The sequence below is a fragment of the Lissotriton vulgaris genome, chromosome 4_1 (genome assembly GCF_964263255.1).
Source record: "Lissotriton vulgaris chromosome 4_1, aLisVul1.2, whole genome shotgun sequence".
Lineage (NCBI taxonomy): Eukaryota > Metazoa > Chordata > Amphibia > Caudata > Salamandridae > Lissotriton > Lissotriton vulgaris.
In genome coordinates this window covers 599982876-600008324 of record NC_141691.1, presented here as the reverse complement: position 1 = coordinate 600008324, position 25449 = coordinate 599982876, and the positions used below count along the sequence as shown (strand labels likewise).

Here is a 25449-nt window from a genome sequence, read left to right as displayed (position 1 = left end):
CACCACTCCACTTTAAAAATAATAAAAATATGTTAGAGGCATATGAGCTGTAGATGCATACTTTTGCATAGATCGTATCAACTCCATCTCCAGATTATTTATTTCCGCCATCGGGTTCGGATGTGATTTGCTGCGCTCCGGTCGGTGTTGTTTTGATTCCCATTCGACGCACAAAGCTCTCACCGCTCAACGGTATTGTTTCGATCGCGATCTCTCGACGCATATCCACTCCCAAAGACATTTTCGAATGCCCGGTCATCGATGTGGACTGTTAAGCTGATTGGCATCATCAACCAGCATATGGAAAGGACTCCATTTAAAAAATGCAAGTGTGGGGCTAAATTCCCACACACAGATCTCCACGAGGTCTGCAAACTTTGTGTCTCTCCAGAACACAAGAGTCTACACTGCCAGGCCTGTGATTCTTTCAGATCCAAGAAGACTATACATGATCGCCGGGCTCGACGTTACGAAATGTCCAGAACAGCCGTATCGGCGCCAGAAAACATCTTCGAAGCAGGCCTGACGATCCGGAGACAGGAGATGAACAAACCGGTGTCTCCGAAGCCGACGAATCGGACTCAGAAGAACAGTCGGTTATTCCAGGTCAACGGAGCACAAGTACTGATGTCGACGCCCCTGCCCCAAAAAAACAAAAGGCTCCGGTAACACCTTCAACTTAGGGTCTGGGTCGACACCCTGACAATACTTCAGAAGCCCCGCCTCCAGGCCTGGCTCCGAAGCCTTCAGGCAGCTCAGGATCGAGCCAGCCACATCACGGTGCCGAAACAGTCTTTGGCACCGAAATATAAGCCCAAGGTATCCTCAACACCACACTTCGGCACCAAAACCCAAGGTACCGGAATCTTCGGCACCAAACCAAATTTCATCCAAGACTTCAGATCCAAAGAAACAGTCTAAATCTTTGGAGTCGAAACACCACCTAAGCAGAAGGACATGAATACTCCTCTTAAGCTCAGGAAGATAGACCAAAACAACACTCCGAGCCTAAGTCCTCGGCCCCGAAAAAAGACAATGGATCCAAGGAACTTTTCCATCCAGATCCACCGAATCCTAAGCAAAAGACTCTGCATATTGACCCCATTACTGGACAAGTCACCTCTATACCACCTAAAAAGAGTAAACTGGTGACCTCAGAAACACATGAGATACCCTCAAAGAAAAAAGACTCAGCCACTTCACCTATGAGGCCTTTTTCTCCACCTCCACAGCTTCCAACCATTATACTTTCTCCAGCACACTCTCCAGTACCTCCTCTATCACCTGCACCACTGGAATTATTTATTTATTTACAGAGTTTTATATAGCGCGAACTGGACCCGAATCTGGTATCAGAGCGCATTACATAGCACCAGTTGCATTACATGGAGACACATTCATTTTTTGTGCAGCACGGGGAGATTAAGTTATTTGCCCAGAATCATAGGATGTTCAGCATCCTTGCCGAGACTCAAACCCAGTTCACCAGATTCGAGGTCGACCGCCCTAGCCGTTAGGCCAACTCCTCTCTCCAATGATGATGAGGATTTAGGGGGTGAGGATGAAGACGTAGACCCACCACATCATGATACAGATACTGATGATGACACCCACAGTATTCCACCTCATGACCCTGTGGATACACTGGAGTGTGTTACATGTGTACGACTCATAACTAAGATTTGTTTTCTTAAACAAGTCCCTTGTAGCATACTTTGACTTTAAATATGACGGGAGGGAGACATTCCTATAGCGATCAGGAGTCAAACCTAGATGAGGAGGAAGTTGAGGTCACAGAAGAAAGGCAAGAGAAGGAATGTTGATCACCAGATGAGAAAGAATGGAGAGACATCATTCTTCCCAAGGAAGGCGACTGATTCCCTCCATAGCCAGAATCTTCACCAGACTAGATCGCCTTCTTTCATGCCCTGCTAGAATGAACAGCAAAGAAGTTTGACCTTGCAATGTCTTTAATGGAGAAGCAAGTGCTTGAAGAATTATTTCTAAAACACCCCAGAAAACCCACCAAGTCCTTTCCTATCCTAGATCACATCTGGAAAGAAAGGCTAAATTCCACCTGCCTTACCCCCTACAACAATATTAGGAATCTCCGTTCTTCATCAAAAAATCTCCTCACTACTCCCCGATTTTAAAAAAACTCGATCTGGCGGTAAAACCTTCCAAGTCTGCACAGCTGCCCTCTGGAACAAATTGCCTAACTCCATCCGGATGATCCAGGAAGAACTACCCTTTCGGAAGGCGTTAAAGACCTACCTCTTCTGTTAATCACTCTCTTTTTAAATAATCTTCCAAATTCAGCATAAGATCGTACAGGAGCGCCGGGACACCCCGTTGGGGTATCTGTGCGCTATAGCAAAACACACTAAATAAATAAATAAATAAATGTCATGCCAACACTGGCTACGGTACAAGCAGTTGTCCTTCGCAGAGCCAGCTTCTAGCACTGGTGAACAATTTGTTTCAAATAGGTCATCCCAGTACGCACCTTCAAATCGAAGGTGGGTTTAGTTCCTTTAAAGTTGCTACTGATGCCAATACAACAAGAGCAGAGTCATTAATCAACACAAGCACCAGGATCTTTGAATAATATCGTTCTGTTATCCAGAAGACTCAAACAAGCTCTGTTTTGATGGCCTGGAGTCTGGACTACCTGCAGTCTGTGTAAGGAAGATTCCTTGGCTGAGATTAACAGAGCATTGCAGTAGTCCAGACGGCTCAAGACCAGTGCTTGTATTAGGGTCTTTTGTGTGGTCAAAGGGAGTAGGGGGAAAACTTTCAGAAGAAGGCCATGGTAACAGGCCTTTGGCATGCTCATCCAGGCTCAGCTTCGGTCGATTTGGACCCCTAGGTTCTTTACCACTTGTTTTGGGGATGGGGCCGGGCCCAGTTCTTCTGGACACCAGTTAGGTGACCACCTAGTTATTGCTTCTTTGAATAACATAATCTCTGTTTTCTCAGCATTTAACTGAAGGAAGTTGTTACTCTTCCAGTCAGTGATGGTTTTCATGCCCTCTCTGAAGGTGTCCTGGGTATTTTTGTTATTCTTGTCATAAGTGAGAAGCAGTTGTGTGTCATCGGCATGGGAAATTGGTATAAACCCTAGGTTTCTTGGCAGAGATGCAAGTGGTTTAATAAATGTTAAATAAGGTGGGACTCAAACATGAGCCCTGTGGTACGCCCTTCGAAACATTTGTGGTTTGTGATCTGAAAGGACCAAGGTTGATGGTTTGAGTTCTCCCCACCAAAAAATCTGTCAACCATTTGAGTGCCTTCCCCTAGATCCCAAGAGTCTATCCAGCAGGATCTAACGGGAGATGGTATCTAAAGCTGCAGACAGGTCCAGCAGTTTATTGCTGTATTCATATTCAGTGTGCTGCTTGCGATTCAGAAGAAAGCGTGAATCTATGAAAGAACCACTGCTGGAGAAAAATGCTTAATTACCTTTAATGCCAATTATCTAGCGCTGGTATCTTTCATAAATGTACATGCGACCCAACCTCCTCCCTGATCAAATGCTCTTCTTTTTTTAACTGCACCATTCACGCTTGCCCTGTGAAATCAGAGCTGTGGTGGCTTCTGTTGAAGAAAAGAACTCCGTTCAGTCACTGCATTGGTTCAAGTTTGGGTTGTTACAAAGCCAGTGGATGGGGTTACTCAACAAAACTGTAATGGGCTTTTAGCAATTTTAACACTGTTTACTGCTATTTAAATGTATTCTGAAGACTGTTAATGATTCAAGCAGGTGAAGCTGTGAAATATACCAACGTTGGACAAACGTGAGTTACAGGCAATCATTTTGATATGGAAACCAGTTTCTGAGAAAACACATCTGTTCCGTGCTTAATTCACCCATCATGCATGCTCTGACTGTCTAACCTCTCTGAAAGACCACCTCTATATGATATTGTCACTTGCGCTTGTTTTATGTAAATTTGCAGGAAAGTGGGTTTCTGTTGCAGTAACCCCCCACACTTTTTGCCTGACACTTGATGCACTTTGACTTGACGTGCGCTGGGTCTCTCACGTTCCCAGGGCCTTTGTTCTTTCCCAAACCTGTACCTTTGTACCCACAATTGGTACATATCTGGCCACAGGTCCGCTCTTTGTAAAAGTTGCCATGGGTACAAAGGGCTCCTTGACCTGCGAAGGACTCGAAGGGCTGCAGCACCTATTGTGCCACCCTTAGAGGTTCGCCACCATTAACACCAACACACTACCATTGCAGGCTGCGTGTTTTGGTGCAGAGAAAGGTGAAGAGTCGACATGGCACACATTCCTGTGTGCCATGCCTGCAACCTACTGTCTGGGGCCAATATAAGTCACCCCTCTAGCATGAGAACTGTACCCCTACAATGTCTAAGTCCGTTCTTAGATATTGTAAGTGCAGTAAAGCCATAAGGAATATAAGGTCTGGGAGTTGGTCATTACGAGCTCCACATCTCTATATGGCTTTAGTGAAACCTGGGACGTTTGGTAGTAAACTTCTCAGCACATTAAACCCATACTAATGCCAGTGTGGGATTTAATGCAAAATGAACTCAGAGGGCATCTTAGACATACCCCCTGAAAAACAACCAGCCCTGGTGTGGTTCCTGAATGGCTGCCTGTCATTTGTCACCACCAGACAGGTTTCTGGACCCCTGTGTAGAAGACCTCCGCTCTCTGGGTCCAGAAACCAAGCCCATCCTGGGCAGAGGTGTCATGCCTCCTCCCCCAGGATGGGCTGGGTCCACGAGAGGGGAAGCTTTATAGGCCTGCCACCTTTGTAAGCTGTTCCTGCCTTTTGCTACCCCCAGCAACTGTCTCCCACCAGTTCTGACCCCTCACTTACAGTGGGAGAATCGGTGGGTAAATCCGGTTAGGAGGAGAGGTGTGACCACCTTTTCCAGCCGCACCCGTCGGGTGGAGAAAGCGAGGTAAAGCACACATCTTAGTCCCCTTCATCTTTAAGATGAGGGGACACAGCCAATTTGAGGCTCATGCGCCCTCCCACTGAAGAGTGGCATAATAGGGGTGTTCTCACCCAAGGAAGGGACCTATTGGTCCTGACCTGCACACCCCTGTAACACCCCTAAAATAAATTTTAAGGGGGCCCCTGAACCTTGCCTCCCTAGATTCCTGCAACCTAAGAAGAAGGATGGAAGAATTTGCACAGCAGAGGAGACTGTGGAGAAGAACTGACTTTTCCCCAACCCTACTATCCCGTCTGCAGTTTTCAGAGATTCTGCGCCAAAAGTTGACTTGTCCTGCAGCCAGGGACCACCAGGACTCCTGGGAGGACTGACTGCCTTCAACAAAGACCGGATCTCCTGCAAACAGCAGCTCTAATCCAAAGAAAGACTCTGATTCTGCTGAGGACGAAGAAACTCGACGCCTGGAACCACCGCTGCACCCATCGCCTACGGCCTGAGTCCAAGTGGCTCACTGATCTCAGCGAGGTTCCCCAGCGCTCCAGAGTCCGAGTCTACTGTGGGTTGACTTCTCCAGGATTCCCAGATGTAGTCTACAGCCTCTGCACAAAGACCTCCGGCAAGGTAAAATCTGACCTCAAAAGGCACCCCTGCATTCGGCCTCCCTGCCCCCTGGAGAAGAGGACTTGAGGTGCACCTACCTCCCAGAGCCTTCCAACCTTCTTTCCTTGCTGTTGGTTCCTCCAGGAAGTCTTCCTGGACCAAGCCTGCAGCCTAAATCCAAACCCGGCAATCCCCATAGGATTCCATTCTGCTTCTGACCCCTCCTAAACACCCTTCACCCAGCCGCCCCTGCAACACGGTTGGTGCAGACTTGGTGATGACCTGGTACCACCTATGCCTTGACCTTAACCCTAGGAGCTTGGATTCTAAAACCAAGTGGCTTGCCTCTGAGCAGCCCCCAACCGAGATGCACCCTAGCCCCGTTGGCTAACATCGGGCCTCTGCACCCGGCCGCCCTAGGGCCACGGTAGTGTGATTTGAGTGCCCAGCTGAACCTTGGTTCTAACCCCCAAGACCTACTGGTCATTTACTTACCTGCAAATCCATAAGTTTCTTTTCTCCCATAGGTACCAATGTTATGAATTTTGTACCTAAAAATGTTCTAAGTGTTGAACTGACTTTTTGTATGAAAACCAAAGTAACTTTCTTTGAATCGGGAATAGTCATACTTACCTTTAAATTGTAAGTCCCCTTGTGTGATATCTCGTCATAACACCCCAAGTACTCCAAGTAACTGCGAACTAATCAAAAATATATTAGATTTATTTTAAACAGTTTTGAAAGCAAACGCACACCTGTAACGATTCCAGTACATTCCACAATTGTATTTCCTTCTACAGTTTTATATTTGAAAGTATATTTCACTTATCTGTGCCAAGTCCTGTTTGGTTCTAGAAATAAAAACTTGAGCATACCTTTTTTATACTTACTTAATTTGTCTTGATTCTGTCTCTGTGTGTGCCATCAGCCTTGATTGAGTGAATTGGTTGGATTTTGGATCTAAGTGTATCCGTTGCTGGCACCTACATCGTCAGGCAGGAAGCACCCTACTTGCAATCACATGCTGACTATGTATAGACCGATTGGTTTTATGGCGCTGCTCTAGGAGATGCCAGAGTCCTATTGAGTTAATCGTATGCTTGTGTGAACAGCCATGTCTTGAGAAGTTTTCCAAACCTAGAGAGATCAGTGCAAGATCTGATATCCGAAGTGAGGGAATTCCAGAACTTGGGTGGCAGTACTGCGAACCTGCAGCCGTCCTGTCGCTTCAGTTTGTAGGAAGGTGTCACCAGGAGGTTCATATGAGCTGAGCGTAGGTTGGAAGTTGGTATGTGCCTTTGAATAAGGCTAGCGATTAATTTGGGTCTAATGCCGTACAAGGATTTGAAGATAAGGCAGCTACTCGGAAGGCACATCGCTGTAAAATGGGAAGCCAGTGCTATTTCCTCATGAGAGGGGTGACATGTTGCCATCATGTTGATTTCAAAATACAGTTCTGAGATATCTTAAGATTCATTTGTTTTTCCTCCATATTCTGAAATGCTTTTTTTTACTTGGAAAAATAAATACTGCATGAGCAAGCATTGGCAAAACCAATAGCTTGGCATTCTCATTATAAAGACCATACATTGACTTTGCCAGTGCTTGTTTCTGTCAATACCTAATTTTTTTATTTAATTAACATTTCTAAAATCTTTCCAACCGTCTAGTTTACAATGAGGTTCTTGCAAAAATTGGATTTCCACAGTGTTAACGAAAGCTTCATATAACTTGGGTCAAAAATGTTAACTTTGTATTAGCTAGTTTAAAAATAAAATAACAAATTTTTTGTACTAACTCTGTTTCTGATGCTCTTTATTACATTTCAGGTCTGTCAGAGGGCAGTCTCCTGGACTTCATCAGTATCCTGCAATTAACCACCTTCACATGATGTGGTGGCAACAAATGTATGCACGCCAGTACTATATGCAATAGTAAGCCACTTTAATTTTCTATTAGTTTTCCAGATCATTTTCTTTTTATTATATTTTATATCTTTTTATTTAATTGTGATAAATAACGTAAGCATACAGCCGTCGCAACAATAACATCGGTCGCGTAAGCTACATTCATCAAGGATAACCCAACATAAATTCAGTGGCAATATGTTCGGTTTAGATCTAAAGGCCACTTCATTGTGGGATGGGACCAATGTATATATTTACAGATGACATGGGCTCATATGAATCGTCCAATAGGTCCAAACCATAGTATTGCATCCAGGTACTCCATACCTTACAAAATATTTGGGGGCAACCCCTGTTGTCATATGTGGTACCTTCGGCAACCATGTAGCGATCCATCCCCCTCCTCCACTTCTGGACCGTAGGGACCTCTTCTATGCCCCATCGTCTAGCCACATCGCGCTTAGCCACCACCACAAGACTTAAGGAATGGAAGAGAAGTTGAGCCCTAGTAACCTCAACATCATTTTGAAGTCCCAAGAGAACAAACCTGGGGTCTACAGGTAAGGACACTTTCATGGTCGCACCCAGCTCCTCAATGATTTCCCTCCAGTTACCCTGGATAGCGGGACCAAACCATACTGTATGAAAGAAATCTCCTTTGAGTCTCCCCCTACCCATCTTGTGTCATAGTATATTCTGTGCAAGATTATGTATTGAATGAGGCGCAGTCTAGCTTTAATAGCTACCTCTCTAGGGTGCGGTAGGGCTGCCTTCCAGTCCGCATCTTCCAGAGCTCTCAAATCCCTCTCTCGCAGTCTCCCAAGATTATCGGGCATGTTATTTATCATTTTATATGTGAGAGAAACTGTTTTGCTTGTAAGTTCCTGCTTTAGTAACCTCCCCTCCAGTGGTGCGTACTTGGATAAGTCCGCACATATTATCCTCTCAGCTAGCCATGCATGGCGCAGTTCTGCATACTTGATGAATTGGGACTAGTGTAGCCCATATTCAGTACAGAGAGTCGGCCAAGACTTAAGTTCCACTTTGTCCTCAATGTCACCTATCGTTGTGATTTCCACCAAGTCGGAGGCCAATTATTTGAACCATCCCCCTTTCCATAATGGTGTTTCTTTGGTAACCCTGTATCCATACCATAGATCTTGTGATCCTTTCCCATACTTCCAGGGTTACCTGTGTCGCGGGAAGCAGTCCAGAAACTCTCCCTTTCCTCCGTAGATGTCGTGTAGATGAGTGGGGGGGGTTTCCAATAATTACTGCGTTGTATCTCCCCATTCGTCAATAGGGATCAATTTGCAGCCAAGTAATAAGCCTCTATATCGGGCAGCGCTATTCCTCCATGATAAGGGTTCCATTGTAGTGTCCTAGCACTATTCTAGGATAACCTTCCTGCCATAGCAATGACTGCATGTTTCCAACCAGTCTGGCAAACACCATCTGAGGAAGTGGATGATGGGTATTTTGAAGGGCGCAAAGAAGTTGCAGTAGGAAGCAGCCTACTTGCAATCACATGCTGACTATGTATAGACCGATTGGTTTCATGGCGTTGCTCTAGGAGATGCCGGAGTCCTATTGAGTTAATCGTATGCTTGTGTGAACAGCCATGTCTTGAGAAGTTTTCCAAACCCAGAGAGATCAGTGCAAGATCTGATGTCCGAAGGGAGGGAATTCCAGAACTTGGGTGCCAGTACTGCGAACCTGCAGCCGTCCTGTCGCTTCAATTTGTAGGAAGGTGTCACCAGGAGGTTCATATGAGCTGAGCGTAGGTTGGGAGTTGGTATGTGCCTTTAAATAAGGCCAGCAATGAATTTGGGACTAATGCCGTACAAGGATTTGAAGATAAGGCAGCCAACTCGGAAGGCACATCGCTGTAAAATGGGAAGCCAGTGCAACTTCCTCACGAGAGGGGTGACATGTTGCCATCTAGTCTGCCGAAAATCAGTCTAGCAGCCTGATGTATTATATACACAGTTATGTATATGTGCATATATGTTTATTTACGCGCTACATAAATTATGTATATCGCAATATGCAACAGTTGTTGTGTACATATGCATGTGTGCATCAGTATGACTTTAGGTCATGTGTAGGGATGTAACTGCTTAGGTGTGTATGTTGGCGAACATACATCGGTATATATGAAAAATTCACTATGCTTATATATTCAAATGTGCATCTGAAAACATATTATATTCAATTAAACAAAACATTTATGATCAGGAGAATACATGCATTTGATGAAATGCATGTCAGCCTATCTAATAGGGTTATGTACAAGTATATGAGATGTATGTGTACTTGAGATTATTTATTCTATGAGGAAATAAGATTTATAAGTACATAAAAATGTATATATATACAACAATAAATTTGTTTATGCTTTGCATATTAATGTATGTCAAAGTATACAGCTAATGTATGTACACATCTCTGTATATGGGATGATTATAGGGTAGGTTCCTTTACCTATGCATATTAGTCTTAAAGCTTTCTTATAAGGGTATTACAATATATTTAGATATTAAAAATAAATAAGAATAACCTGTATATTCCTAACAAGACAAAATATTTTTCGATTATGTAGATAAGGTTGTCTTCATGCTTGCTATAAGTATTGCAGTTAGGATGACTGACAAGATGTTTTCTCTTCCCCCGGAGGCCTTCAAATCTGATCCTCGAGCTACTGCAGATGACTGAAACAAGTTCTGAGTTATTTAGATAGTAAATTAGACCTTGGCAAGTGCATTGTTTTAAACTTCCTTATTCTTTGTAAATTCTGCTTAGAATTTCATGTGTATAAATAAATTATTTGAAATATAAACAGCCCCATTTATACGATTGAAAATGTTGATTTCAAAGTACAGTTCTGAGATATCTTAAGATTCATTTGCTTTTCCTCCATATTTTGAAATGCTTTTCTTTTACTTGGAAAATAAATACTGTGTGAACAAGCACTGGCAAAACCAATAGCTTGGCATTCTCATTATACAGACCAGACATATTCGCATCTTCCAGAGCTCCCAAATCCCTCTCTCGCAGTCTCCCTAGATTATCTGGCATGTTATTTATCGTTTTATATGTGAGAGAAACTGTTATGCTTGTAAGTTCCTGCTTTAGTAACCTCCGCTCCAGTGGTGCGTACTTGGATAAGTCTGCAGACATTATGCTCTCAGCTAGCCATGCATGGTGCAGTTGTGCATACTTGATGAATTGGGACTAGTGTATGTAGCCCATATTCAGTACAGAGAGTCGGTCAAGACTTAAGTTCCACTTTGTCGTCAATGTCACCTATCGTTGAGATACCCACCAATTCAGAGGCCAATTATTTGAACCATCCCCCTTTCCAAATGGTGTTTCCTTGGTAACCCTGCGTCCGTACGATAGATCTTGTGATCCTTTCCTGTACTTCCAGGCTTACCTGTGTTACGCGAAGCAGTCCAGAAACTCTCCCTTTCCTCCGTAGATGTCCTGCAGATGTGTGTGGGGTTCCAATTATTTCTGTGTTGTGCCCATTCGTTAATGGGGATCAATATGCAGCCAAGTAATAAGCCGCTATATATAGCAGCGCTATTCCTCCATGATAACGGTTCCATTGTAGTGCCCTAGGCGCTATTCTAGGATGACCTTCCTGCCATAGCAATGACTGCGTGTATCCAACCAGTCTGGCAAACACCATCTGAGGGAGTGGGTGATTGGTATTTTGAAGGGTGCAAAGAAGGTGCAGTAGGGTAATCATTTTAAAAATGGCTGCCTGCCCGAGCAGGGAGAGGGTGAGATCTTTCTATCTCTCTGCGTCTTCCTTAAACTTTGACAGCATTTTTCAGAGATTACAGTGTCTACATACCTCTCTATGTGGAGTGATAAAAATAACTAGATATTGAAAGCCTTTAACAGCCGCCTTTAAGTCCCCGGGCAGAGGCGCCCATGTTACTGTCTGGCTCAGACAGTACAACGTGGACTTATTTCAAGTGATATTATGCCCGTAGTGGCTCCCATATTCTTCTATAAAACAGAAAAGGACAGATATGGTTGCCACGGGGTCTTAGATACAAAGAAGAATCTTATCTGCATCAAGGGAGATATTTTCTTTTGTATAATCAGTGGAAGTGATCTTGAACCGCGAATCTCCAGATGTCTACGGATAACATATGCCAAGGACTCCAGTGTAAGTGCAAGTGGTTTCCCGACCATTGGGGAAGTCTGAAGGCAGTTTACCATTTACTTTCAGTGGACCCACCGGAATGCGTCTATGCCTGTTTTATTGGAATTTATCACAGATAAATGACAAATGTTACCCTGGTTGTATTTATATCAAACAGGAGATTTTCCGTCAAAACCGTGTGCATATGTACTGTGTTTATTCATATGTCGAATTACCGTGATTATTCCTTGATCTAAAATCAATGTTTCGTGCTGCTTTTTTGTCCCACATTTTATTACATTAGAATTTATATTACATTAGATTTGTTTTTTGTGTATGTATTTTGATTATATAAATGTTTTTAATCTAAAAAGTACATTGGTAATTTATACCGGTCATTGAATTGTTTTTAAATTTGATAATTAGCTGTGTATGTATTGCAATCTATAATAAATTGGAAGCTTTTTGTTTAACTTCTGTTTTGCACTGATTTGACTCTCTGGCTCACAGTATATGGTTTGTGAAGTGAATCCATCGTGGTTGAAAGAGATTTTGAGTGTGTTTTTGTGAATCCGTATATCTTTCTCCCAAGGGGAATTTTTTATGACTGTCAGTAGGTACCCTACCTCTTAGGCATTATAGGGTCCCTCTCTCTTTTCTTTGTATACACCATTTGTACAGTTCATTGGCTATACCATTTGGGCCTTGGGTTTTCTCATGTCGTAGCTTAGCCACTGCATACTGTATCTCTGTCAATGTCAGGTCTGCCTCTAACCGCTTCGCTTCTTTCTACACCAACACCGTAGTCAAAATAACCGCCAGGTAATCCTCTTGACAATTTTGAAGAGTTCTTTGCTGTTTCAGGAGCTTAATTTGATGCACAAGACTAAGGTTCGAGGCATGTGGGCTGCTGAATTCATATCTGTGCATAGATCGCCGCCTAGTGTTGGGTCCGGATGATTGCACATTGTTCTCCTGGAGAAGTCTTCGAAGTATCACGAGATAGGTGGCTCCTCCCCAGGACTACAGTGCGCTTGGGCATCCTCTCCATCCTCAAATTGTTTTTTTCCGCCATTGGGTTCGGATGTTAAAATCTTAGCTCAAGTTAGGAAACTTTTTCACAAAGCCAAAAGGCTTTCGCGAGCGTCGGTATCGTTTCGATCGGTATCGATAACATTTATCTACAGGACATCGACTATCGGAAGGCTAAGTTCACCTCTCGAATCAAGTTTAATCGACGATGGAGAGTCGAGGCCTTTTCAAAAGGTGTCCGCTTTGTAACGCTAATTATGCACACAACGACGTCCACCCTGTGTGCAACAAATGCTTGTCACCGGACCACAATGAAGACCAATGTATGGCCTGTGCCCGGTTCAGATCAAAGAAGACTCTTCGGACCCGACGCGCGGCTCGATTGGAATCGAAGAGGCAAGCGCCGGAACCAGATAATATCTTCGGGACCGGAGACGATGAAGTCGTCGAGCTACCGGACCAAGACGAACCATCGGAGCAGGGATCCGAGCAGGGATCTGACTATGAGGCCGATGAAGAGGAATATCTGGAAGAAGAAGAGGATTATGAAGTCGTCCACGAGGTAGGAGACGATGTTCAGGCCCTTGGGGCCGAGGAAGATAGCTCAGAGGAGCTAGGCCCAACCGTCGATACGGGGGCCGATGGACAAAATGTCAATACGACTCAGGTCGAGGGATCGCCACGAGGCCTTACCCAAGATCTACCTTCAAGTTCAACAGCCCCGCAAAAAGGCCCGGCTTCGAACATTTTAAATGAGCCATCGGTTTCGAAACCAACTTTGGTTGATCTCAGCAAAACGAAACCGAAGCCAGCACAGTCTAAATCGAAACCGAAAGTGCAACTGGCTCTGGCCGGCGCCAAGGCCTCAAATCCCTCGGAGCCGACAAAACAGATGAGGGACTTCGATGTGGGGAGCTTCCAGAAGGCCCTCGACTCGACTAGAGGGACGCCAAGGTGAAGGATGTAGGGTCGAAGACGCCGGCACCGAAGGGAGCCGCTACGCAGCTCGAATCGAGACAGGGCACCAATCCTCGATCGTTGACTGGACCGGCGACTAACATCGGTTCCAAGTCAGATGCCGACGCGGCGCGTGCGGCGCATAAGGCCCAGGTCATGGCCGTACACGTCACGGAGTCGATTCAAAGAATCAGAGAAATGGCTTCAACGGCAGGACCGAAGAAAGCCACAACTGCGAAGTTGGTCACCGTGCTTGCAACATCGGCGCCAATAAAATACGGTTTACCACCGGCAGTGAGGCCGAAGATGTTGGAGCCGAAGCAGCGCATCGACCCCATAAAGAGGCCTGCAATAACCCAAAGGCCTACGAAAGAGACCGATGAACGGGAACCGAGGCAGTTCATCGACTCTGAAACGGGGAGACTGTCTATCTACAAAACAAAAATAGTCCCAGAAAAGCCCATGGAGTCTTTCAGGATTCCACTAAAGAAAAAGAGGGGATCACCTACGTCACCAGTGATGGTAGAACACATGCAGACCTATGAGCAAGAGACTCAATCCTTTTCCCCTACATACTCGGGTGCAGGGGCAGGAGACGATAATAATGATGGTGATGACGATGTGATGGACCCTGATCGTGATGATCAAAACCTACCGTGGGCAGACCCTGCTGACCCAGGAGACCCACAACATGACTCTGATACTACGGTCTACAATGTCAAAACGTCACCAACTGAAGACACTACAGCTTTCAACACTCTAATTGAAAGAGCTGCGTTACATCATGACGTTGAACTTCATAGTGATACTGTGGAAGTGGACTTCCTTGTGGACACATTCTCAACTTCCGAACGAAGTGTGAAGACACTACCAATGCTCATGGGTGTTCTTAAACACGCCAATGACATTTTCAAAGAAAATACTAGAGCTAGGGTAGTTAACCCGAGGATAGAAAAGAAATATAGGCCGGCACCCGTAGATCCTGCCTATATTAAAGGACAATTGCCTTTAGACTCTATGGTAGTTGCAAATGCAAGGAAGAGGGCAAACTCTTACAACAGGAGATGCGCCTCCGCCAGAAAAAGAATCAAAGATACTAGAAACATCTGGCAAAAGAGTGGCAGCACAGGCTGCGAACATCTGGCGTATTGCTAATACTCAGGCGCTTCTGGCCAGATATGACAGGTCACACTACGATACCCTAGAGACATTATTACAGCACCTCCCAGAACAATTCAAGGAAGGAGTAGAGCTGTTAGTACAGGAAGGGAAGCTAATCTCAACGCTTCCATCAAGTGTGCACTAGACACTGCTGACACTGCAGCTAGGGCTATAACCACTAGCGTCATGCTAAGGTGACATGCTTGGGTGAGAATATCTGGTTTCAAACCAGAAATACAAACCACCATTCTTAATCAGCCAGTTAACACTAACTTCTTGTTTGGCCCAGAAGTTGATGCCACCCTAGAAAAAATAAAAAAGGACACGGAAACTGCAAAATCCATGGGGGCTCTGCAGTCGCAGCAGTTCCGGGGTGGTTCCTTTCGTCGATCCATTAACAGAGGACCGTCTAGAGGCCAAAACACCCAACAAACGCAGTATAACAAGGGAGGTACACAATCCACCTACAATAAAAATCCTAGAGGTGGTTAAAGAGGAAATAACATCAAGGGCAGAGGAAGAGGACACAACAACTCCAGATCCTCTGTCAATCCCAAACAGTGACGCCTTGTCACTGCCCCCTGACCATCTAACCCCTGTCGGGGGGAGACTACAACGGTTCCTGTCTGTATGGAAATCCATCACCACAGACAGGTGGGTAAGAGATATTGTACAGTACGGGTATTGTCTAGAGCTTACAGCCACTCCACCCAACATCCCACCAAGACACCGTCCTATGTCCGCAGAGCACTTACACTTATTGCAGCAAGAGGTCGTCCGTATGCTGCAAAAAGGAGCCATATAGCTCGTGCCTCTAGCGGAACAAGGGTCAGGGGTGTACTCTCTGTACTTCTTAATTCCAAAAAAGGACGGGTCTCTCAGGCCCATACTCGACCTAAGACCTCTGAACCAATACATTCTGTCAGAGCACTTTCACATGCTCACCTTACAGCAAGTCCTACCGCTTTTAAGTCAGGGAGATTTCCTCGCAGCACTGGATCTCAAAGATGCGTACTTCCACATACCCATACACCCTTCACACAGAAAGTATCTCAGGTTCACCATTCAGGATCAACACTACCAGTTCAAGGTCCTCCCCTTCGGAGTGACGACGGCACCCAGAGTATTCACCAAGTGTCTGGCGACAGTGGCGGCACACCTGAGGAGACAGCACATACATGTCTACCCTTATCTGGACGACTGGCTTATTCAAGCAAAGTCAGCCCGGCTGTGTGCCAGCCACATGTCCCACACCATTCACCTCCTTCACGATCTGGGATTCTCACTGAATTACCCAAAGTCACATCTTCAACCCGCCCACGTACGGCAGTACCTGGGCGCGACTATCGACACTCTGGCAGCCAAAGCTCAGCCAAATTCAGTGCGAATACACAGCATGCAGTTGCTGATACAAAAATTCAGACCTCACCACTCGCTTCAGGCGAGAGTGTTCATGCAGTTGATAGGCATGATGGCCTCCTGCATCTTCATAGTCCCACACACGAGACTACATATGCGCCCGCTTCAGGAGTGCTTGGCATGTCAGTGGAACCAGGCTCAAGGGCAGTTGAAAGACCTAGTGTTGGTGAGCGGTCGGGCATACAACTCCCTGCATTGGTGGAATCCACAAAACCTTTGCAAGGGCCGACCGTTCCAGGAGCCTGTACCACAGATAATACTGACAACGGACGTGTCTCTCCAGGGATGGGGAGCTCATGTACTCCATTACACAGTGCAGGGACTATGGACGACACAGCAGAAGAAGATGCATATCAACCTTCTAGAGCTGATGGCAATCTTCATGGCAATGAAAGCTTTCAAGGTACATCTGTGCAACAAAGTCATGTTGATCCGGACGGACAACATGACTGCCATGTACTACATACAGAAGCAGGGAGGAACACACTCTCCACAGTTGTCTCACCTGGCTCAGAGCATGGGGAAGTGGGCCATTCAGAGGAACATGTTCCTCATGGCGGAACATCTCTCGGGCAAGGACAACCAGATGGCGGACCTGCTCAGCAGGCACAGCCACCAGATGCGCGAGTGGGAGATACATCCATCAGTACTCCAGCCGTACTTCCAGCAATGGGGTCATCCAGAGATAGACCTCTTCGCCACAAGGGAAAACGCAAAATGCCAAAGCTTCGCCGCCAGGTTCCCACATCCGCAGTCGCAGGGCAACGCGATATGGATGAACTGGTCAGGCATATTTGCGTACGCTTTTCCCCCAGCACCATTGATACCGCTAGTGGCACGCAAACTGAGGCAACACACGATGACACTCATCCTGGTTGCTCCAACGTGGGCACGCCAACCATGGTACACCACGCTTGTGGAACTTTCAGTGGTGCCGCATCAAAGGCTGCGACTAACACCCAGACTTTTGACGCAGAGCCATGGCGAAATTCAGCACCCAGATCCGCAACGGCTCAACCTGGCTATCTGGCTCCTGAGGTCCTAAATCAAATCAAATCAAAACAGACTTTATTCGGTAATATTTCAACCATAAAAGTACAATAAAAACATACAGTACATACATCAAATTACATTATAAATTCAGAGGATAAAAGAACTGTGAACATTACATACAGTGATTCAGTCATTGGTCCAGACAAAGTCGCAGTTTAAGAGCCAGTTTTAAAAATTCAAGAACTTGAAGGACACTGTTGCTATATAGCAGTTGTAAGTATAAAAAGGCTGGTCGTATCTGTTTAAAATTAATTTCTTTTAAAAGAGCAATTAAAAAGCGTTTACGGGGGAATTCATAGTATTTACATAAGAACATAAAATGCATCATGTCCTGTGGAGACTTACCGTCGCAGCCACAGGACAGAGGATGTTTACAGAAGCTCTCCTTTTTGGGTCTGATGAGCAGATGTTGAAACTGATTAAATCTAAATCTTGTAAGCAGGAATTTGTCATGGGTGCTGAAAGTGCCGAGTAAGTAAGGCTCTGTTGTCAAACATGTTTTTACCATGATGAATTTCCTCACACTAACTTTTTGTAGCTCAATACCCTCCCTCTCAGCCTTCTTACGCTGAAAGAACACCTGCTTAACTAAGTCAATATCCGCCTTTACAATTCCTTCTGGGTGTTCAAATAGTTCCGGGCGGCCCACCTCGGTAAAACATGATTTTAAGTACTTCAGCCAGGGAGTGCGTGAAGCGTTCTCAAGAGCCAGGAAATCCTTAACAATTAAGTGTGTTAGGGGGATTTCCTCACATAACCACATTTTCAGCCAACATAACAGAGGTCTTAGGGACAGGATATCACTCAGGTACCCTACTCCTAGTTCCTCATGTACTATAAAGTTTGAGGTAGAGGCCGGAACGCACAAAAGCCGTTTATAAAACAAATTTTCTGTGGTCCTAGAATTTGGATACCTCAACTTGCCTCCAGACTGTATGAATATCATAAAGGAGGCAAGAAGACCCACGACTAGAGCATGTTATGCGGCGAAATGGAAAAGGTTTGTCATATACTGCAACAATAATGACATTAACACCCTAGATGCATCTATTCAGAACATTATTTGTTATCTGGTGCATTTATACCGATGTAATCTGGCTTACAGTTCCATCCGCATACATCTATCCGCAATAGCAGCTTACCTGCAAAACAGGCAGCACCTATCACTATTCAGAGTGCCTGCAATTAAAGCCTTTCTTGAGGGACTCAGGAGAGTGATCCCTCCAAGACTTCCACCTTCACCAGTCTGGAACCTAAATGTGGTCCTCACAAGGCTCATGGGGCTGCCTTTTGAACCTCTAGATTCATGTGAGATTCAATTTTTGACCTGGAAAGTGGCTTTCCTAGTAGCCATTACCTTACTCAGAAGAGTTAGTGAACTCCAGGCACTAACCATTCAAGAGCCATTCATACAGGTTCACCCAAACAGAGTTGTTTTGCGTACAAACCCCACTTTTATGCCGAAGGTGATTTCGCAGTTCCACATGAACCAAACCATAGAACTGCCAGTTTTCTACCCAAATCCAGAAAATGTTGCTGAAAGATCCCTACACACATTGGATGTGAAGAGGGCCCTCATGTATTATATAGACAGAACTAAAAGTTTCAGGAAAACGAAACAACTGTTTGTTGCCTTTGCTCCACAGCACAAAGGCAATCCCATTCCAAATTCAGGAATAGCCAGATGGATCGTTAAATGTATGCAAATTTGCTATGAAAAGGCTAAACGCACTTTAACGATCCCTCCACGTGCACACTCCACACGCAAGTTAGGAGCATCCATGGCTTTCCTTGGGAACATTCCACTAGAGGAGATATGTAGAGAAGCCACATGGTCCACTATTCATACATTTACAAAACACTACTGCGTAGATGTACACTCTAGACAGCAGGCAGCTGTAGGACAGGCTGTTCTCAAAACTCTTTTTCAGACTGCTGCAGCTGGCATGGGCAGCCGCTGCTAACAGGAGGAACTGCTATGCAATCTATGCACAGATATGAATTCAGCAGCCCACATGCCTCGAACCGAATATGCTACTTACCAGTATGCATCTGTCCTTGGCATGTAGGGCTGCTGACATTCATATCGCCCACCCTCCTCCCCGGCGCCTGTTGCAGCTGTAGCATTCAGATTTCTATGTAGCATGGACATCACTCACTGTATTACACTTCATCTCTGCCACAATGGCAAAAAACAATCTGAGGATGGAGAGGATGCCCATGCCCACTGTAGTCCAGGGGAGGAGCCACCTATCTCGTGATACTTCGAAGACTTCTCCAGGACAACAATGTGCAATCATCTGGACCCAACACTAGGCGGCGATCTATGCACAGATATGAATGTCAGCAGCCCTACATGCCAAGAACAGATGCATACTGGTAAGTAGCATATTCGGCTTTCTCCTTTGCGTCTCTCAACTGTCTGTGGTAAAGGTTGAGGGCTGTCTTGAAGGCAGCCTTGTCGGTCATGTCATTGCTAGTGTGCCATCTCCTTTCCAGTTGTTTACAGTGTTGTTTAGTGGTTCTGAGGTATTCAGTGTACCAGCTAGCCTGCTTGGTGTACCTTCTACTGCTGTTGCCGATAGGAGCGACACAGTTGTTGCAGTTGATGATCCAGTTGTTGAAGTTGGACATTCTCATCTAGGTTGTTGGTCGAGATGGAATTGGTGGTTTTGAAGGCATTGATCCATGTGTCCTTTGAGACTTTGCTCCAGCTGCGGTGGGGGATCGTTTGGCAGACTGGAGGCAGAGATCTGTGAGCTGGTGATTTGGCGATGTGGAGTGGTCGGTCCAGGTGAGTTCCATGGTGTGGCTGTACCTGATGTGGTCGCTGGAGGTGAAGATGGGGTTTAGTGTGTGTTATTTTATTTGGAAGCATTAAACCTGCTGCAGATTTTTCAGTCCGTCTTCCGTCTTTATCACTGCCCAGAAACCACTCTGGCAACTTTCTTTGACTTCTTTAGGCTTATTTTTGACCATGGTGATGCTGCAAACTCTTCATCATTTGCTACGGTTCCCACTCCGTTCTTCCCACTTGTCTGTTTGGACTTTGGATCTGTAAACAGACACTTATTTGGTTAAGTTCTTCCCTCTCTGTCAGAACTCTGCTTCTCTGTCGTGTTTTCCGACTCAACCTACAAATCTTAACTCTGGGGACCCACAGAGATCTTTATTAAACTCTACAGTATTTAATGCTTCTGTTACGACTCTTGCCACACTGGTACAATCATTTGGCCTCTAGAAAATTTGGTAAGACTTTGACACCCAAATAATCACAGCTACCTCTAAAGATCCTACACAAACTCAAGTCTACTGTTTCTGCTTTAGCGAGGTAGCCATCTGAATGAGAACTGTTTGCCCTAAACTTGACTTTGACAAAACTGAGGTTGTCTTGTTTGGTCTACAAGTAATGGACTGGAACAACTCCTAGTGGCCTGCCAAATTAGGCTCTTGACCTGTACCACCTGAAACTATTTTAAATTTGGGCTTTGTCTGTGATTGCAGTTTGTCTTTTTCTAAGCAGATACATCTGATCACAGGTTACTGTCTTCTTATGATGATGAGGAAGATTCTTCCACCTTAGGAAAACAGTGGTTCATTCTTTCATTAAGTCCCATCTGAATGATGGTAATTCGCTGCATGTGGCATATTGGAGATTCTCCGCCACCGGTTTCAGGCTATTCAGAACTCAACCGCTTGTTTGGTCATTAATGTTGCTTATATTTTTCCAGCTCATCTGCTTTAAATCGGCTTCACTGGCCTCCTAAGCAAATGCGTGCACAGTTTAAATTTGTATGCATCATCCACAGTGTAGTGTTCTTTTATGGACGTCTCCATTGTATGAAAAAATGCACCGTCTAGAAAACTTCCTGTTTTTTGCACATGTAGACTGCTAATATGATCACGGGTCTTAGCATACAGAAAGCTAGAGTTTGAAGTAACCCTTTGTCCAATTTAGTGGCTTAGTTGTCGAATGCAGTTCCTTAAACCGTTAGGAACAATGCCTTTCCCTTTTCCTTAAAAAAAAAACATAAAGATGTGGTTGTTCAAGTAATGCTTCTGAACTCCCTTCACTTTCTTCCTTTTGCGCTAGGACATGCTTGGCCAATTGCTGTTCTTGATAAACCAATAACCTAATGTAACAGGTGGGGCAGAAAGACTGTTGGGATCTTTAGGGGTGGGAGGAATGTCCCTATGACTTGGCTGGCCATGCATGCATCCACCGTATTTCTATTTCATAAACATAAAAGTTGGCTTTCTGTTCCCTCCTCATTATCGAGGGCAGTTTCTGCCCTCACGCTCTTTAGTGAGGGCAATTTGGGGCTAACCCTAATCCCCACAATCTTCCCCTCCCTAGTGGAGCAGAAACACTCAATGCTGGGGCCATTATGGGTGTAGAGTACGACTGATTCCAGGATTTGACAGCTTCTTCCCCATTTGTTTAAAAAAATAAAAAAATAATTCCCTGGCTTCTATTGTATTTTGTCCCACTGTAGTGGGTGAGAAGAGCAATTGCCCATGCCTGAGAGGCCACTCCCCCACCTTTCCACGTCCCTAGTGGTTAGTAGATTGTTCCTTGCTCGGGGCTTGCTCTCCTGCGACAACCCCAAGATAGGATTCATTTGGTAGAGGTATCATTGGAATAGTGGAACATCTCCCCTTTACGGTGATACCCCTCCTGTTGCAATCTGTGCTCAGGGGCTTGAATGAGTTGTGCTTTCGAGCACCGAAGACCGTGAAAGTAAAAGGAGCTGAATTACTCCTTTCACTTAAACTTTTTTTTACTGATGACGTCAATGCGCTATATGTGCTGATAATCCTACATTAAAAAATAAAAGCTCCAGCCTGCTGGGCCAGCTGTTCCTCAGCAACTCGAGGTGAGATTTCTAAAAAGCAAAGTGGTTACAGAGAGGGATTTCCTCCGTTTAGTTTAAAGATGAAATATTGATGTGAATATCTTTTCTTTCCCACTAAACAGGTTAAATAGCAGAAATTACAATTAAATCCTGATTCCCTTGGAAATGTTTCCTAAGACTGACTTTAGGCATTCCCTTTTCATTTATATCCTTCTGTTTCCATGTATCTTGGATTTCTGTTTGGAAAGTGATGGCATTGATTTTCCTGACTGCCATTTATATGTGTGCTATTGTTATTAAATCAAGCTACATATTGACTCCAAATTGGTGCCCCTTGAATATGATGGAGCTGCTTGCTCTGTTCGTACAGTGATATGAGAAAGAAAGTGGACCATTTTAAGATTGTGGTTTCAAGTATTAATATATATTAGACCTTCATTCTGTCCTCACCAAGTCCTTACAGTAGATGAATTTCAGCTGCTGTCACAAATAACACATGTCACTTTATCCTCTTTTATTAATCCAAAATTCAGAAGTTTTGTATGAAAAGTTCAGCTACACTGCTTCTGTATCACTTAAGAAGATGCTGCTAAACAAGTGCACATCATTACTTGATCATCCGGAGATACTACCGGCTGTATATAAAATTAAATGCATTGTCAGTCGAGTTCTAGGCTCTGTGGTAACATAACATGCCTAGTTCAAGACACTTTCCCCAATCCCACAGTATCATTCCTGACTGGGAAGAGTTGGACAGATATTGCCAATAAATATAATGTCCATCATTTCACACAGACTAAGGATGGAAAAAGTTCAAGACAATTTCCAATCTTACTTGCAAATGGTGTCCGCGCAAATTTACACCGACCTTTTAAAGATGGCTAAGAATACTTAAGATGTTTTTGGCCTGCTTTGCATCCACCTGACCTGGACACTTTACAGTTAAGTTCACCATGAATGCCTCTGTATACCTGTGCATTCTAGAGAAAAAAGTGAGATCACCTGTCCAGCAGCTAATGTGTAGCTGAAAGTGGGTCATGCAACAAGATAATGATCGAAAACTCTCCAGTTAATATATGACTAAATGACTGTAAAAGATACGAATCCAGATTGAAAGGGCCAAGTCCATGCCTCGTCCCCATTGAGATGCTGTGCATATACTAATGCCCGCAAACATTTAGCATCCTTGTAAGGAATGAGCCAGAATTCCTGCTGGACAACATCAGATACCGCCAAGCTAAGGAAATGATGAATTGATAAGTGATTAATTAGTCATTGCTGCTTAAGGGGGGTTTCACGTCACTGAATCACGAGGTGCACTTTTTTCATGCATAATCTCAGAGAGACATTTTTGTGTTCGTCACCTGCGGTTAAATTTGTCTTCTGTTTGGACCTGGTGAGGGCTAAATAAAGGTCAGGTATATTCTTGAATGTAAAACTATAAAATCTGAAGAGCGTACATTGTATTCTTTACATCTCTTTGAGTATTTGATAAAACTACAGGGTGATATTTGGAGAACAAATGAATGGTTACTAAAAATGAAGGGTTTGTTTGGGTTAAACTTATGTTTAATGAGAATATCATGCTTTTGTTTGAGTTAATTTATCCAAATTAAAAGCTTGCATTGAATAGGTAAATATGTGTATTTTCAGAAACCAACATGTTATTGTTTGGGACCAAAATGATTGGATTAAAAACATTGTTTCAAAGCTGATATTTGAGAGATCATTTATTTTCATGTCAATAGACTTCTTGCTGATACCAGTTCATTGGTTCCCCAGCAGAGAAACCTGCTGCATTAATGTTATGTCATGACTTGTGCAGAAGAATTTTGTTATCTATATTGATCAAGATTTGTATACCTACTATTGCTTTCTAAGCCATGATCTTCTGTGACCTGACTAAAGTGCGAAACTGTAAAACCATAATATGTAAAATTGTTCTATCAACACCTTAATATCTGTAATTTTTCTCCCTGCTCCTTTAAATGAGATTCTCATTCATTAAATGTGTTTGTAAAAGTATTTGAATGAAGCAGTTTAAAATAAATGAAAGTAAGCAGAACGCAGAAACTGGCAACAATGCTATTTCTGTTGTGAAATGATAGGCCATGTAATATTGCAGTCCCAAGTTTGTTTAACCCCTTCCATGCTGTCATGCACTACGGTGGGCGTGTGCTGATGACGGCTGGGTGCCGTCATGAACCCGCCCACTCATTAAAAGCGCCGCGCCCAATGGGTTAAACTGTATTATTATACCTGTGTATTTTTGGCCTCTTTTTAGGGAGATTCTGAAGCTATTGGGTCTACATTTTTCAGGTGCAGAAGGACCCTAAAATATCCCGGAATGGAGGGTTAGCCTTACGTGGCAGAGCATGAGCATATTGGAAGATTTATTGCATTTCCCTTAAAAACATAAACATTTTAGCCAAAATATGGGCGCATTCCGCAGTAAAATCTTTAGTTTGTCCCCCTTTTTTCGTTTTGATCTATCTTTTATCTTTGAGTAAGCCATCTGCTCATCAAACCCTGCTTCAAATAGGTCTGCTTTGTTTACTTAATTTGTTCATCATGTTCAGTTTGTGGTAAATGTTTACACTTCATCTCTTTAAGAAAGTTCACCAACTGCCACTGAAGCACTAAGACCACCTTTTCGATGTCTGAAAAATAGGGAAGGTGTGCCTGTTGCATGTCACAATAGATGTACTTTGTGTGAGCTCTGCAATTTTCTAGATGGTGCAATATTAATGCATGATCTCTTTGGGTGTTTAACCCCTTCAGCGCTCATGACAAGGCCAGCTCGTCATGGGCGTTACCTGCGCTACGCGCATGACGAGTTGACCTTGTCATGTAACGCAGGATTTTTAAAATCTCAGCGCGCAGCGGGAAAACCGCTAGCACGCATGCGGTTAAATAGTGAGGTGCACGGATGGTTTAGGTCAATAAATTGTGAGTACCCTCTTTGTTCAATTAGGTCACTGGTGCATCATATAGGCATAACATTTATTTATAGGTTTATTACAAAGTGCTGTCGCCAACTATAAAGATATCCATGTGCTATCACAAAGGTGGCCAGAGAGGTATTTGTCTGCCGTCTATCAGTGTTGTGTTTCATGTATATAATTTTTTTAAGTGGCATGCTCCTGATTAGCTGACTGAAGTAGTGGGCCGTTTAGTTAGTACATAGTCTGAACTATCTGCAAATGCTGTATCATTGTAGCCAATATGTTTGAAAAATCCTGCTCTAAAATGCACTATTTGACCTACGTTATAGAAAATATTTAATGTCGAAGAACCTGCAAACACTCCCCTGTAGAATATTGGCTTTGTACAACTAAGGATTCTTTTGTTTTCAGTTTAGCTCTTGGGTG

General features: G+C 44.1%; 1 protein-coding gene across 1 annotated transcript in view; it reads left to right on the top strand.

The window, feature by feature from the left end:
* HERPUD2 (HERPUD family member 2) overlaps positions 1 to 25449 on the top strand; it is a 339768-nt gene that overhangs the window by 179284 nt on the left and 135035 nt on the right. The window contains exon 6 of the mRNA XM_086964819.1: positions 7364 to 7468. Within this exon, the coding sequence (XP_086820945.1) occupies positions 7364 to 7468 (105 nt within the window). The remainder of the gene's footprint in view (positions 1 to 7363; positions 7469 to 25449) is intronic.